General features: G+C 35.6%; 1 protein-coding gene across 2 annotated transcripts in view; it reads left to right on the plus strand.

Annotated features, from left to right (window-relative positions):
* Window positions 1-17,144, plus strand: part of LOC136848674 (hemolymph clottable protein-like) — a 31,362-nt gene that overhangs the window by 310 nt on the left and 13,908 nt on the right. For both annotated transcript variants that reach the window (XM_067121124.1, XM_067121125.1), the window contains exons 2-21: window positions 1,277-1,437; window positions 2,247-2,387; window positions 3,045-3,146; window positions 4,038-4,132; window positions 4,387-4,491; window positions 4,792-4,978; window positions 5,185-5,355; window positions 6,375-6,485; window positions 7,987-8,058; window positions 8,152-8,324; window positions 8,847-9,018; window positions 9,337-9,543; window positions 10,430-10,615; window positions 10,960-11,171; window positions 11,812-11,917; window positions 12,427-12,540; window positions 14,130-14,258; window positions 15,098-15,191; window positions 15,834-15,973; window positions 16,499-16,581. In XM_067121124.1, coding sequence (XP_066977225.1) covers window positions 1,277-1,437; window positions 2,247-2,387; window positions 3,045-3,146; window positions 4,038-4,132; window positions 4,387-4,491; window positions 4,792-4,978; window positions 5,185-5,355; window positions 6,375-6,485; window positions 7,987-8,058; window positions 8,152-8,324; window positions 8,847-9,018; window positions 9,337-9,543; window positions 10,430-10,615; window positions 10,960-11,171; window positions 11,812-11,917; window positions 12,427-12,540; window positions 14,130-14,258; window positions 15,098-15,191; window positions 15,834-15,973; window positions 16,499-16,581 — 2,761 coding nt within the window. The remainder of the gene's footprint in view (window positions 1-1,276; window positions 1,438-2,246; window positions 2,388-3,044; window positions 3,147-4,037; window positions 4,133-4,386; window positions 4,492-4,791; window positions 4,979-5,184; window positions 5,356-6,374; window positions 6,486-7,986; window positions 8,059-8,151; window positions 8,325-8,846; window positions 9,019-9,336; window positions 9,544-10,429; window positions 10,616-10,959; window positions 11,172-11,811; window positions 11,918-12,426; window positions 12,541-14,129; window positions 14,259-15,097; window positions 15,192-15,833; window positions 15,974-16,498; window positions 16,582-17,144) is intronic.

The following is a 17,144-nucleotide window of genomic DNA, read 5'->3' on the forward strand; positions in this document are numbered from 1 at the left end:
ATGTACTTATAATCATGTCAAGTTTAGATTAGACTGGGCTATTTTCACGAGCGAACTAATGTCATTGTCCAGATATTTCATCGTTACCTCACACCCACATTAACACAGATTGCCTAATACACACACACACACACACACACACACACACACACACACACACACACATATATATATATATATATATATATATATATGTGTGTGTGTGTGTGTGTGTGTGTGTGTGTGTGTGTGTATGTGTGTGTGTGTGGAATTATCCCTCCAGGGAAAAAAGAACTTACCTTAGTTAGTCTGTGTATTCAGACATTATTTGAAGAAGTTACTGTAAACAAAGATGTCGGACTTGAATTTAAAACTGAATACAAGGTGCCAACTGAATTTAAAATCACGGTTCGTCTCGGGGTGTCTGAATAATCAGCTCGTTTGGCAACTTAGCTTAAAAGTCAGGAAATCCAAGAATTGGTGTAAATTATGCCCAAGTGTGTAAATGTGAGCAATGGTTGAGATGCAACAAGGGAGACACACACACACACACACACACACACACACACATATATATATATATATATATATATATATATATATATATATATATATATATATATATATATTTATATATATATTATATATATATATGTGTGTGTGTGTATACATATATGTATACTGTATATACTGTACACACACACACACACACACATATATATATATATATATATATATATATATATATATATATATATGCGAGTGTGTGTGTATAAATATACACACACATATATATACATACATATATTTTTGGGGGGCGGTTACTTAGTGATACTAGCCTGACCCCGACATGGTGTGAGTATTAACTCGGCAGATAACTATAAATAATAATTATTACAGTAACAAAAAAATGGGAGTGATAATATAAATAATCACAATTAGGTTTCGCTTTGATAGTGAATTTTCTCGTTCACTACCACGTATCAGTTTTGCCTGAATTGCTTTCGTCATGTTGTTCGACCTGGTTAATGGTTTTTACTCTTTCTTTCTTTCACCAACCTTCGGAATTCTCTCTCTTCTCCTCTTTTCCCCTAACGCTCATGATCATTTCCTTTTGCGTTGCTAAATCAGATAAGAATAATGGCAGAATATGACTACATGTTAATTCTGCTGACTCGTCGAAGCGTTACTATACTTCATCTCCTGTTTCACAGGTCCACTATCTATCATTGTGACGCCAGTTTCCGATGCCAAATCAGTCAATCAGTTATCTTAATTCAGTTGTCTTAATCTACAGGTGGGCTCTGCTCTGGCCTGCAGCCCGGACTGGAATACCTGTATCGTTACAGCGGCCGCGTTGCTACGGGAATCTCAGGTATCAGAAAACAGTTTTCCGCGGCGGGAATACAAGCTGACGTCACGGTGCAGGTGTTAGAGAGCTATACAGCTGTTTTCCAGGTGAAGAATCCAGGTCTTTTTTTTATTTTATTATAGAAACGCAGATAATGAGATTCTATAATCTTTAAAAGCTAATTTTGTGTATAATTATTATTATTATATTTGAGATAAATGCAATGCCTCGTATGCAAAGGAATTCTTCGCCATATTGATCACTTCGCCTCATCAGCCTTATCTTATTATTATTATTATTATTATTATTATTATTATTATTATTATTATTATTATTATTATTATTATTATTATTATTTGTGATAAATGTGTTAGCTCTTGTACAAGGTATCTTGCAGCTTAACCTGATTATTATTATTATTATTATTATTATTATTATTATTATTATTATTATTATTATTATTATTATTATTATTATTTGAGAAGATAAATGTATTAGATCCTGTACAAGGTATCTGTCAGCCTCACATGATTCTTCTTCTTCTTCTTCTTCTTCTTCTTCTTCTTCTTCTTCTTCTTCTTCTTCTTCTTCTTCTTCATCGTCGTCGTATTATTATTATTATTATTATTATTATTATTATTATTATTATTATTATTATTATTATTATTATTAAGAATGATGGCTGTATTATGCGAATTTATCTTATATAGTGTCTGAGCCTGAAAAGCGAATCATAAGGAAGATAGAAAAGACACTATATAAGATAAATTAGTATTTTACAGCCATCCTTTTTAATAAGACCTGTTTAAAAGAGGGTCTACTCCCTTCATATTATTATTATTATTATTATTATTATTATTATTATTATTATTATTATTATTATTATTATTATTAACAGAATGTTGCTCTGTTTCAGCTGAGTCACGTAGAGGTAGGCGACTTTCACAATGAGCTGCACTGTAACATGAGAGAGCCTCTGCCCATTGAATATCATCGTCTGGATTATGGAATCGAGTTGCTGGAAAAACCTTTCAAGGTTAAGATTGCAGAGGGCGAGGTGCGTTGAAGATTCTCTCTCTCTCTCTCTCTCTCTCTCTCTCTCTCTCTCTCTCTCTCTCTCTCTCTCTCTCTCTCTCTCGTTGTACGTTATTTGCTCATTTCGAAAAGTTCTTAATTTCATCGGATTTCTTTAATTTTCGAGTCACATTTGCCATTTAAATCAGTTTTACTTTCATTCTCATGCCTTTTTTTTTAAGTTTCTTTCTGTATGAATTTTTTTGTTCTTTGTTTTGCATTTCTTTTAAATGAAGTGATTCAGAGAAATTAATTGAAAGCAATGTTTGCTGATAACTCCTTTTAATCATGTATCTCTGATGGCTCCTGTGATATAGTATAAATTGTTTAAATCTCTCTGTCAATAGATTCGAAGGCTAGTTATCTTATCCCAGTAGTTCCTTTGACAAGTTATCCTTTTCCAGCAAGTCTAATTATTAGTCGTCAGAGAGAATGTAAACCCTTCATGTCGCTGAACAAATCAAGTTGTGCAAAAATTTCTAAACTATCAGAAATATTGTACTTCAAACATTGACTCCCATTGGCTAGCACTGTCTTGCGACTCTACTGCTCTAACAGATAAAGACGGGCGTTGTTTAGACAGAAAGACATAAAGACAGATTTCCAGAGGAAGACTTAACATGGTTTCATGTCCTTCCAGGTTCCCATCGTCATGGACTTCTTGGAAGTGCCCGAGGAACCAGCGTGGATCACAAACATTAGGAAGGCTGTTGTCAACGTCTTCAGAATAACTCCTTTTGGGGTAAGAGAGCTTGACTTTTCTATTTATTAGTTTTCCGTAAAAGAAAACTATTGTGCCGGCTTTGTCTGTCCGTCCGCACTCTATTTTGTCCGCACTTTTTTTCTGTCCGCCCTCAAATCATAAAAACTACTGAGGCTAGAGGGTGGCAAATTGTTATGTTGATCATCCACCCTCCAATCATCAAACATACCAAATTACAGCCCTCTAGCCTCAGTAGTTTTTATTTTATTTAAGGTTAAATTTAGGCATAATCGTGCTTCTGGCAACGGTATAGGATTGGCCACCACCGGCTCTTGATTAAAGTTTCATGGGCCGCGGCTCATACAGTATTAAACCGAGATCACCGAAAGATAGATCTATTTTCGGTGGCCTTGATTATATGCTGTAGCGGCTGTACAGAAAACTCGATTGCGCCGAAGACACTTTGGCGAATTTTTACTTGTTTGTTAGTTTGTTGTTTATCTAAGGTATTTTGTTCGCTGCACAGTAACCATTTCCATTCTCTTCTATTCCATTCCATTACTGGGCGATTAGCTATACTTAGACGTGTGTAACACGTTTTAAAGCAGTTAAATAATGACAAGAGATGAAGATGTTTCAAGGTAATGTCCTAAGGTGGTGGTCTCCGTTTAATTTCAGAAGATTAGTGCAGAATTTCTATGCAGTTTATTAGACTTTGCTTCTAAGAACTTATCTAATACTTACAGGGTTTAATGAAGAAAAAAATGCACCTAGAAAAAAAATTACCTCTCAATTAAGACATTTTCACCAAATCAGCAATTTATTAATATTTAATCAACAATAATCAATCATTAATCAACAATGTATTAGCAATTAACCTAAACTTAATCAGTCATTATTCAACAATTAATCACTAAAATAATCTTTCAGACAAACTATGACCTCCTTATGCAAAAGTTGGATGGCATTCCCCAACTCGACTTCAGTGCTTCAGACGAGACAATGGCGGGCAAATGTATCAGCTGGTAAGACATCTGCAACGCATCACTCTTTCTTCATATTCTTATATAAAGTGATTTAAAGACCACTTTACTGCCCTCTTTAAACATTGTCATGCGTAAATCCTAGGCATTATGTTCCAAAAAAAGTCACACTATCCAACATAAACGGTAAAATGAAGTATTAGAAAATAAAACTTGTTTTTCCTTGAATGTGTGTGGAGGAAATATCTTCCCCCAATTCATGGACATTCTTATAACAACTATTCACTGATATGTAGGTACAGCATAGTAAAAATGCCCAGGGAACAAGCTGCCTTCTATAACAGGGATCATGCTCTGGAAGGTGATGCTCAGAGGGAAGGCGCAGCAGCTGCTTCTGAAAGGTACAGTTCATTTACTAACAGTGAGGTCTGTTTCACAGACCAGTGAGTCTAACATCTTGGTGTAGTTCCAGATAGTTAAATTTTGTAATCTCATTTCATTTTAGTGGTGAATACGTGATGGCTACAAAAAGTTATGATTAAAAGAGATTAGTTCCAGTGCATTCTCTGTGGCTGAGCTGGTCAGTCATTAAATACAACCCTTGAAGTTTAGCCCTGATTGTAGTGACGCACTGGCCACTTTGGCAATCCACATACACATTACAACTTTAAAACGATAAATTGCCTATGGTATTACCTCAGGTCAACTGGAGCTAAAGGTCAGAAAGGAATTAAGGAGAGTAAGACTTCCAAAACGTCCAAAACATCTTCCAAGACTTCTAAGACCCCAGCGAGAGCAGTCAGCTCAGCTCCAGAAATAAACAGCACCCTCTGGATTGCCACCCGCACCGTCGACTTCGATGACTGCGACTATCTGGTGTCAATGAAGGTACCGCGTTGAATAAGTCACTTTCTTTCATTTTTATCATTATTTTTGTTAATACTGGTGTTGCATACATAAATGAAATCATTGGCTTAAAATTCATCATTTTCATTCCCACAGTAATAAAATGACTGTGATGACATTCTTATCTTGGTGAACCTGCCCCGTTCCGCCATTTCTGAGCAACGTCCAGTTTCCTTCTCTCCTTCCAGAGACTCGTCAACCCCTTGTTGGAGGACCTCATCAGCCGATCGTCCGTCGGAAGTTACGTCATCCGCGGTGGCGCCAGTGCCATGAGGATCGAGGAGGCCATCGTGGAAGGGACGATCGCCGTTTTCACGAGGACAGATCACGAGGATCATTACGATACCTTCACGAATCAGGTGAGAGACGTGGAGGATAAATTTATTTAAATTTATGATCAGGAATATGTGACTTTACATCCCTTTACATGCGTCGTATTTACCTCAGATTTCAAGTGCCTCCACATATTCTTCTCTCTTCATTGAACCCTTTCATGATTTTCATAATATGTACTTTTCAGTCATAATTTTCTCTTCAGGGTGAGATACCAGAAAGAAAGGTAAGAAGTGTGTTGGCCTAACGGTTGGAAAATCTGAACATTCTTTAAGGTAAACAGAAGTCAAGCAACTCAGTAATATATTTACTTAGTAGCGACAGTGTGAATGTTGCCAACATTTTTTTTTATTCATTTATTAGAGTTGACAAATGGTCAAAGTTCTTTTCCAAGTGGACAAACGGACAGAACTTAAGGTTTTGAAATGTAAGTGTCTCTAGCTGCTAGAAAAAGTTAGTGGGAGATGAGGCTTGGTCAAAATGGTTTCTGGGCAATAGAATAAAACATCAAATAATAATCACTAAAAACTAAGTAAACCATAAAACAAATTAATACTCTGTTTGAGTGTATGCCTTCGCGAAAGACATGTTACCTTCTCCGAATGAGGTATATATAAGGTTTCTCGATGAAATTTCCCGTTTGAAAAGCAGAGAATTTTTGGGAAACACGTTACTCGTTTATAAAAGAGGAAAAATTCATGATGGCACACTAGTACTCTCTTGGAAGGAGACTAATGTGACACATTGTTATTCAGTCTCTGAGTTTAATGAGACTCGTTCGTTTCAGTCTCATTTGGACTAATCTCTCAATGGGGACATTACTTTACTAATCAGGATCATTATCTATTAGATTATATAGAAAACGGCAAATGAATAACGAACTTTGTACCTGACACAGTACATATATTTGGGATTTTGAATGATCTCCCTCCCCACTCCCCGCGACGCAGTATGGCATACGACCCACAAAAATTGGTGATTTAATTTGTTTGTAATTTGAACTGATTAACGTAGTCCCCAAATGAACTCCTTACTCTGATTTCAGACTCTTCATCTCAAAGCAGTGCGAGAAATCAGCGAACAGTTAGCTATTGAATACGAGGCTCACCCCGTTTACGGCTGGCGATACGAAGCTGACCACTCCATCGATCACCGAGTAAGTTTTCGTGATATCTGTGATTAGGTTTAGTTACAAGGAATAAAAATAAATCTTTTGAACTCTTTTCGCCGTGTGGCAGAGCGTGAGGTTAAGGTGTAAACGATCCGGCACTAACTGAAAATTAAAATGACCCAGTTGTCTAACTCCTTCCTACTCACTTTAAATGTTTCTAATTTTCCTTAATTTTCTCATGCTCGTAGTGTATACAACTTTCTAATTGTCTCTCCATTTGGCCACACTAGGGCTTTAATTTTCCCTATGACGCTTACACTGTATGCCCCTTTACTTTCCTCTCTGGGCTTTCTTCTGCATCCAGCTTTCCCTTCTTCTCTCAAGCTTGTACAGTAATCGAGTATCCTTTCCTCTCCCATGTTTATACTGAATTACACTTTCCTTATCTCTCTTACTTCTAATGTTTGTATCCCTTTCACTCTTTTTTCCAAAATGCTTGCACTGAACTGACTGGACTCCTGTGTATAGGTTGACGGTGGTAGTAGCAGTTCAAGAGTAACAGCAGCTAATCATTGGAATTACAGGATAGGGCCAATAATACTGATTATCGCTGAATTTATTTATTAATTTATTTTTTCTTTCTTAATAAGTGGGATCTCGTCTTTATGTATTTTCCTTTACCTTCTCTTGCTTCTTCCTAATAAACACCATGATATTCTTTGGAAGCTCGAATTTCAAGTCAATGGCCCCCCTTGGTGGGGTTGTTCCATAGGAATAGGCTTCATTTTCTGAGTATAATAATAATAATAATCCAAATTTAACAAGGTTAGGTATGGCCTCGCCAGGTCGTGAACTGTTCATGCACTCCAGTAAGAGCATGGGGTTCCGATGCATCCAAATGACTAATTTTTGTAGCTCACATTTTTTCAAGTTCTTTAGGAGGTCTTCCTAAGGAATAGTGACGCTCTAATAGAATATTATTGTCTCGTGAGGTCATATTTTCGTTAGCCTTTCGGCATGTAGATCAACATAAACCTGAAACAACATTTCCTATAAATTCCTCATGTGCAAATTATATAGAAAACTGGTCATATAATTTTGCCTCTGACTGATAATTAGATTAAAATTTGTGACAAATGGCAAATAGGGCTGGAATTACAAGATGGCAGCCAAGGTGACCATCGAAAGTGCCTAAAGACATCTTAATTATTCCAACTATGCAAGTTAAAATAATTAATCTAGGCGAGTTGTGGCTCATTTTCTTGCTTAAATAATGTTCTTCTCTGGGCATCACATACTCCCTCTACGTGCTACTACAATTCTTAGTTAATTTGCAGGTCAAGAATTCATGGTCTGTCGGTAAAATTGGCGTCAGTAAGGGAAGAAGTGTAGATAATTAATGTGCATTGTTGCTATAAGCATGAAATTTGCCATTGCTTGTAAGAAGTATGAAATGACACTGCTTATAGACCAGTAATATGCAACGACAACGTGATTCGATATGAGATTAAGCAAAGATTGACCTAATTTTTTTTAATGTTTCCAGGGCGTAGAACCGGCATTTGAGCAAATCCTGACGGGCGTAGAACTAACTGGAAATATTGTTACAGAGATTAAGGTACGTGTAAATACCCATAATTATTAATCCTTCTGTGCTGTACATAAAGATAGAGCTTGCATTAATTTATAGACACCCCCTCATCTTTTTTAGAAATTTGTGGTCGCGGAAATAGAGAGAATAAAAAACTGGAACATCCGTGACTCGACAACCATCCAGAATTTAGCGCAAGAAATGAACCGCATCAAAGAAGCTCTGTCCCTCCTCACTTACGAACAACTGGAAGAAATCTACCAACAATTTTTACCTGACCCACAAAACAAAATGTAAGTTATGTCACGTTTCATATTCAGGTGATGAAAATCTGTCTTTCAGGTAAAAAGTTTTTTTGGAATTTCATATGTAATTCTCCCAGGTAAGTAAGTTTTGTTTTATGCCGCTCTATCCTTTGCCTTATGATGAACTGTCTATATGACAGCATAGATTTCATATTACACCTAGAGGGGAGTCAGTGACGTCAAATTGGAATTGCCTGAAATTATCATGTAATGTGTAATAGAAGATTTGTTGTGGCATATAAATCAAACCTGTTCACTTGTTCCAAAAGACAATACTTTGTTAAAGTAGATGTTTTCAGGGCAAGGTGTCCTTAGGTGGCTTACTCCAGCTGCACTCAGAGAAAATGTCCTGGGATTGGTAACGATCCGTGCTCTTGTTTTCTGCCTGCCTTTGCCTTAGACCCCATTGAAGATACTCCCTGAATTAGAGATTATAACAGACCCGTAATGCACCAGGTAGGAGCAAAAAAAGAGCTTAATGGCACCTAATTCCCCCTGGTGTTATTTCAGAGATATTCTTGGAGAGTTGCTGTTTGAAACGGGAACAGAGGCATCAGTAACGTACTTTATCAACCAAGTTCTTCGCGGGAGACCTGATCGTCAGAATAGAAGCGATATCCGCAAGTTCTTCGTCAGTCTGCCTTCAACTTTAAGAAGTCCTGCTTCTATTCCCAAACTTATGGTGAGGTTGTGACTTGAGACTGGTATTTACTATTGGAGTTTCAATTAAACTTTTTTAACTCACACACATATATTATCAGATGCTATTTCGTTATGGTTGAGTAATTACTTCATGGAACACAGTAGCTATAACTTGTTTATAAATGAGATTTCTCATGACAATACTGAATTTATTCAATGGCTTCACTCCCAATTATAACAACCCAGAAAAAACAACTCTTACTCCACCTACCTCAGCTCTTCGAATTAAGTTTCTTGTTTAGCGTGTTGCAGTTCTTTATTCAAGATGCTAACAGCAATATTCACGTCTCGTAAACAGGAAAACGTCATGGACCTACTGTGGTCACCAGGAGAAAGGAGAACGAAGGCCTTGGCCCTCATCGCATTCTCTCAGGCAGCCAAGAAACTCTGCTTCAGTTCGGAAAGAAGATCGGCCAGCTGGGATGACACTTGCGACCAAGAACGCATCTGTGATCCCAACCCAATCGTTGATACCTACATTCCTTACCTCCAGCAGGAACTCGATGTTAGGGCTGATTCCGATTTCTTTGTTGAAGTTTCTGTCAGTTGTTTGTATGTACACACATACACACGCGCTCACACAGATATATATATATATATATATATATATATATATATATATATATATATATATATATATATATATATACACACACAAATACGCGGATGGTTAGATTGATATATAAATATGTTCACAAATTTTAAGCCACAAGTATCTTTTAATATCCAGTTCACTATACCTCGGTAATAACTTACACCCAGGGAGAATTACAGTAATTAATGAATACCTCGTCACCAGCAGGATTCGAACCGTTGCCTGGTTTGAAAACAACGATAAACAATGACTTTGACCACCAAGCAATCAAGAGAGGCAAGCTATTACCGAGGTATAAGAATCGGATATGAAACGATGTTTGTGGCTTAATATCTGTGAATATGAAGTCTCTCACGTATGATTGACAAAAATTTATATTTATATAATACATTATTATTATTATTATTATTATTATTATTATTATTATTATTATTATTCAAATGAAACCTATTCACATGGAACAAGCTCACAGTGCCCATCTTTGACTTGAAAATCAAGCTTTCAAAGACTATGCAGTTCATTTGAAAGTTACAGAGGGTAGTAGGAAATACAGAAAGAAAGGGTCACTTATTCGAAAAGGAAAAGTAGATTACCAAATTAATAAATAAATTCATAAAAATGTAAGTCTATTCTATTACAGAATACAAGAAATGTTTAGGGTAGTTATGTATTGCATATTCGCTTGAACTTTTGAGGTTCCAGTTGCACAAAATCGGCAGATATGTGTCGAACTAAATTTTAGTCTATAACAAATATATGAGATTGATTTCTGGAACGCACTTCTCTGTCTTCTCAGAAAGAAGAATCGCAACACTGGCAACGGTTCGTGTATCTTTACGCCCTGAGTTTACTTGGAACACCCCACACCATCAACATCTTGAAGCCCTATATTCTGGGAACCAAAGTAGAATATACTTTTTTCAGAAAGGCTGCCATCTGGAGTTTAAGCAAAGCCAATATGCCAAGAACGGCCATAGGACAGGTAAGGTTGCTTATTTTTCTAACGTGTTTAGAATGGTTGTAGGATTATGGCTGTGCAATGGATCTAATATTGTTAATTCCGTAACTTTTATGCATTACGTCATAAAGACGTAATTCAAATATATTGATGCACTGCTCTTTTTTTATTAGTTACCTTAGAATCACTGATCATGAAACTATACTGCATACTACTGTATATTCATGGAGCCTTTAAGCGTCTATCACTGTATACTGAAAGCCTCCGAATACTTTGCAATTGCTGATCACAGAGCTTTATATTACATCCACAGAGATTTTAACCGGTTTCACCTGATTCTGAAACCCTCAAACACTTTATTATCTCAGATCATGGGCCTACTGATGCCAATCTTCGAGAACGTTGCTGAGCACCACGAAGTGAGGAGTGTGGCCTTCCTGGTTATGGCTACCTGGGAAACGAATGTCTCCTGGTGGAGCCGAATGGCGCTAGCCACTTGGCGGGATCCTTCGGAGAAAGTTGCGAATTTCATATCCACCACAATCAAGACCTCAGCCCAAATGAAGGATGGGGGAAAGTTGTAAGTATGAGGGACGGTACAAGCTGCTTTACCTTAGTACTATCCGAGAAATCGCGAATCTTTCTTTCTTTCATTGGTGAAGGCAGTTTAGGTCTAAGGGGTTTTAATTTGTTGTTGCAGTGGACGTTTCAGATTTCCTTCTATGAATGGAATTGAAATTTTCGTTTAACCTATGAAAAACTAAATATTATCAGGATTAAATTGTACCAGAAACAGCGGAATATTTTTTTGTTCAATGACCATAATATACAGACTAGCAAAGACAGAACTAACAGCCATCTCTGATTAGAATAAGAATGTATTTAATTGGTGTAGACTTATAAGCACATTCTCTCCCTCACACACACACACACACACTCACAAACAATACATATATATATACATATATATATATATATATATATATATATATATATATATATATATATATATATATATATATATATATATATATATGTATACACACACACATATATATGTGTGTGTATACACACACACATATATATGTGTGTGTATACACTATATATATATATATATATATATATATATATATATATATATATATATATGTTTGTGTGTGTGCAAATAAAAGTGATTATGTAATTATGAAACTAACGTCCTATTTTTATTCATTCCTCAGACAGGAAGTAGCATCCCAGGTGGAACATCTGATCAAACCACCTTCTCCAATATCTCTCAGTCTCTCCCTCAACCATTACCTCCTGGATTTCCAACATTCAAGCAAGGTAAAGAATTTTACCTAGTAGGGAATGGGTATGTAATTAACCTGCGTGGATTGCTTCTTAGTCAGTTGATTTATTTATTTTTAGAATACACCTATATTGTACAATTATATAGATGTGAAGAAGAAAGATTACCTTATATAATCATACGCTCTTTCTTTATTTTTCTGGAATTATTTTTTCTTATTAAATGATCTGTCAGCTTTGTTTTTCTAAGGAAGAATGTCTGATTTTTTGCTATAATATTGTACTGCAATGCTATAATGTTTTGTCAGAATGTCCTCTGTTAATTATTTTCAAGGCCTTTTCTTTTAACTTTTCTCATCAGATGAACATCGTATTTTATGACCACGATTTAACTCAAAATTGGACAAATGCTTACCTTTATCTTTATTCATGCAAAAGTCTCCTTTTCTTCATACTTTAGGAAGGTTATGCTTTTGTAAGTTTGTTTCTTTTCCTATCGTTCTTTTAGCAATTATTCAACTTTTTTTTTGTACTTGTTTACTCAGTTTGGACAAATGGTCACCTTCGGCTGGCTGGCTAGTTCGGACTTCGTGATTCCTAGCGATGTCTACTTCAACATCAAACAGCAAATGTTCCTTGGATTTGCCAACTCTATTCAGGTGAGGATAAGTTCAACAAGATTATTGGCTTTTAGGAATAAACGTGTAATTATTTATCCATTCCCCATGAAAGCGTATACTCGTATCGCTACGCAAAAAATTACACTTGTTTGTAATGGCATGTGTCTAATATGGTATGTTTAAATTAATGGATAAGGCATAGTTTATGCAGCTCAAGTTATCTCTGTGAAAAAGGTTGTGAATTGACTCACTAATTAAATCATTTGGTGAATTGACTTTATAAATATTCATGTGAACTGCACTTCCCAGAAGTGTTGCATTGTACTTCATAACTATTATCATACTTTTACATGCAACATTCAGCATTCAAATTTTTTCATGAGCACGATGTCTTTTCAAGTTGTTTCTGAAGTCTTTGTGTATTATTTGGGCGTATCTCACGGTTTTTACGCCTTTTTTTTCCTTCATTGATGATTATCATTCTGTAGTCTAGTTTCCAATAATGGGATCTCCAGTAACTGCTATACTTCGAGTGAAATCCAAGTTTCTAGTTTAACGCAGCAGTAATCATGATTATTCTGGTGCTGGTTGTCATGTTGCATTCACAATTAACAACAGTCTCTGGTGCACTACTAACAAAATCCTCAAGCTTTTCAAACAGCTTAAATTTTGTTATTAATTTTCAATTAAAAAGTATATAGCCTTGTTCATACTCTGTTGCTCCCAGAAAGGCCAATGGGAGACTAGTTTACTTTAGTTAAGACTTTGTCATAAGTCCTATGCAAGTTGTATCACCAAAAAAGAAAATACAGTTCTTAACAGGTCAAAAACATGATGGGTTGATTTGCTTCATGAATTCCAGTGTTTTATTTTTTTCCTTGTTTCAAGAATAATATCCGTCTCTTACTCCATTGAACAGTCTGATTCTCAAGGTCAAGTTCGAACTTGACTATGAGCTTAAGCCTGTCAACTTTTCAAGCTAAAGTTCAAACTCTACACTGAGCATAAGTCTATCAATTTCCTGTTCTAAATATCAAATGAGCTATGAGCTTAAGTCTGTCAACTTCTCAACCTCAAATTCAAACTCGACTTTGAGCACAGTCCTGTTAATTTACCAATCTCAAATTCAAACACTACTCTAAGAATTTCTCAAGTTTAAGCTAAACCTCAACGTTGACCATAAGCCTATAAATTTCCAATCTCAATTTCGAACACTGCTTTAAAATTCTCTTAAATTTAAGTTAAATTTCTGTGTTGACCAAAAACCTATCAATTTCCCAATCTCAATTGTTTTTAAGTTTAAGTTAAACCTCAATGTTGACCATAAGCCTGTCAGTTTCTCAATTTCAAATTCAAACATTACTTTAAGATTGTTCTCAAGTTTAAGTTAAATTTCTACGTTGACCATAAGCCTACCAAGATTCCAACTTCAAGTTCAAACATTACTTTAAGATTGTCATCAAGTTTAATTTAAACCTTTACGTTGACCATAAGCCTACCAATTTCTCAATTTCAAGTTCAAGCTGCACTTTGGAAAATAAAAAAAAAACGTGTCAGTGCCTCAAGCTCAAGTTTAAAAAAATTCTCAAGTCTTTTATTATTTTTCTCTTATTTTTTTTTTACCAAAGGGCAACTTGAAACTAACCGACCTAGAGTACTACCTGTTCGACACGGTGTTTTCGGCCTTCGTGGATTATCCGGACCTCATAGATCGCTCCGCCCTCGATGTTGTTAGGGGAATGTACGATGAGATTAAGGTAAGGAACACAAATGACTAAAGAAATATATAACTTTCTCTCTCTCTCTCTCTCTCTCTCTCTCTCTCTCTCTCTCTCTCTCTCTCTCTCTCTCTCTCTCTCTCTCTCTCTTCTTAAACCAGACTAAAAGATGAATGGCTTTTGTATAGAAATATACCTACAAAACACAATTTCTTGTCTCAGCATTAATGACATATATGCTTTTAAAACATCTATGCAGTATACATACACACACACACACACTTATATATATATATATATATATATATATATATATATATATATATATATATATATATATATATATATATATATATATGTGTGTGTGTGTGTGTGTAATATGTGTGTGTGTTTGTACATACATACATACACACACATATATATAATATGTATATATGTATATATATACATAAATATATATAATCTAAAACTACATATAATGATACCAGTTGACCCTAGAGAAAATGTACTTTAAAAATATCCTTACTTATCTCATCTCAAACCACATATAAAGTACACGATTTGTTTTTATTGATAAGTTTAACCTTGATATCTTTTTTTATTTCATTATAGACCTCACATGGAATTAAAGTATTTTTGAGATTTAGAGCAATTTCACCTCGATACAAAAATGTTAAGTTCACAATTTTTTACCAGAATATTATACCATTCTAGAAGAATTTTTTCCTATGACTGAATCACTTACATGGCGCAGAGTGCAAATGCCCCTACTGTTACTGCCAGAAGTTTTACCAAAACAAGGTCATCATCTTTTATCATTTTTCGAAAGATATTCTTACAAAAGGAAGTCTTATTAGTATTCTTTTATATTTCTGAAGGAAAACCTAGGCCTACAAATTCCGGCGAAGGAGGCAGTTAGAATTATCATGCTGACCGTTGATAACCTTCCATGGCTGCTCAATATAGAGGAAGGTAAGGATGTTTTTCCTCTTTACCTGACACTTGGAATTAGGTGGTTACCAATATTATTATGCTTCATTCGCTCGTTGCTTAGTAGATTTTAACCCTGATTCCAGTGAAGTTGAATGAATGACTGGGTTAGTGCGTCCCTGTAGTCCTGAGTCCTCGTCCGTCGCTGGTTCGACCCCACGGGACGGTGGACTTATTATCAACTAAAAAATTCCCCTTCGGTAACATATATGAAAATATATTATTTCCGAGGTAGAGCGAATTGGATATTAAAGGACGTTATATATATATATATATATATATATATATATATATATATATATATATATATATATATACATGTACATATATGTATATATATACATATATATACTGTATATATATATATATATATATATATATATATATATATATATATATATATATATATATATATATATATATATATATACATATATGCATGTAGTTATATATGATTCATTCATATCTATATAAAATATCATGAAATTTATATCAGGCTGTACCGCCCGAATTCAAATTCTCTCAAACAAATTCATGTCTTAGAATCTATGTCATACAAATCAAGCAGTCAGTCAGTCACTCCTGAATCCTAAACCGAATCTATTTCTTTCGATAATCACACAGCGAGGGAACCGATGCGTTCTGCAGTATCCGCGGTCGTTGATATGACTCTAATTCCTCCACAACTGAGGCCACAGTTTAACGTCATCGCCGAATCTGCTTTGGCGATACCGACAGATCTTGGGATTCCGTTTATTACCCAGGTGAGAATGATGTTAACTTCCCCCCACCCCCCGTCCCCTTAACACAGGGAAATTCAAAATGAAATTATTCGTTCATGTGAGTCAGTTGGTACTGCAATGTGACCATCTTCCTGAATTAGATGCCAGTTCGTTTGAATTTTTCTGGTGTATGGGGCCATAAAAATCGTGGCTTTTGTGTGTGCGTGTCTGTGTGTGTGTGTGTGTGATTCTATTTCTTCATTAAATGAAATTACCACCGAAAGTTGGCCCTTCTTTATCACCAATCTCCATGTCCATTAGATATACATTCAGTATTCAGCTACAGGAAAAATCAAAGAACGAAGTACCCACGCTTTTGTGTTATTTCCAACACATTTTCGAGGTACAATCTTCCTTGCTTTTATTTTTCCTGTAGCCTTAGCTGAATATATTGTCACACACCATTAAGTGACATATAAGCATACATTCAGTATATAATGTTCTCGATATGCATTCAGTGACAGATAAGCCTCACCTAATACATATTCACCTACCGTTGTATTCCAGCATTCCCTCCAGAGAGCATTCTGGATAAAGAGCGAATTCGTTCCAGCGGGAATCTCTCTGTTCAGCCACAAGACTGTATTAGAGTAAGTTTTTCCTCCGTTCCAACTCAGTACTTCATCATTTATAAACATAACTGTAATCATAGGTCCTTGGTCCACCAGAGTCAGGTGAATGTGCCTAGCAATGTAACTGATCTCATAAGTTCCAAATATTGTAAGTATTTAGAGGCTACAATGATTTAGAGAAGAACAGCTTCAGCTAAGTTGTTCTCCACGTACCACTGCAATGCCCAGGTAAATAATTTTTCAGTTGTAAAGGCCTTTATCCTCAAGCTGTCTAACTCTGCCATTTGTGGAGATTATTATTATTTTTAATACAAATATAAATACCTATGTGTGTTTGTTTGGACAATAATATTATTCTCGGTATCAACACCTAATTGGAATCTTGTGTGTTCGTTGAGATGGTGTCACACGTAGCACGAACAGGCGCGACCATGGTTTTTCTTGAACCACGGGCACGACTTTCCTCTTCCGATCAAGACTGGCAACTTTATGCCAGTCCTGGCGGCAAAAGATGTCAGACAACGATTTCTTATACTTTTGTACTTACCCCTGATGGATCAGTGTATTAGTGCTCTCACTAC

This window comes from Macrobrachium rosenbergii, chromosome 19, assembly GCF_040412425.1.
Source record: "Macrobrachium rosenbergii isolate ZJJX-2024 chromosome 19, ASM4041242v1, whole genome shotgun sequence".
Classification (NCBI taxonomy): domain Eukaryota; kingdom Metazoa; phylum Arthropoda; class Malacostraca; order Decapoda; family Palaemonidae; genus Macrobrachium; species Macrobrachium rosenbergii.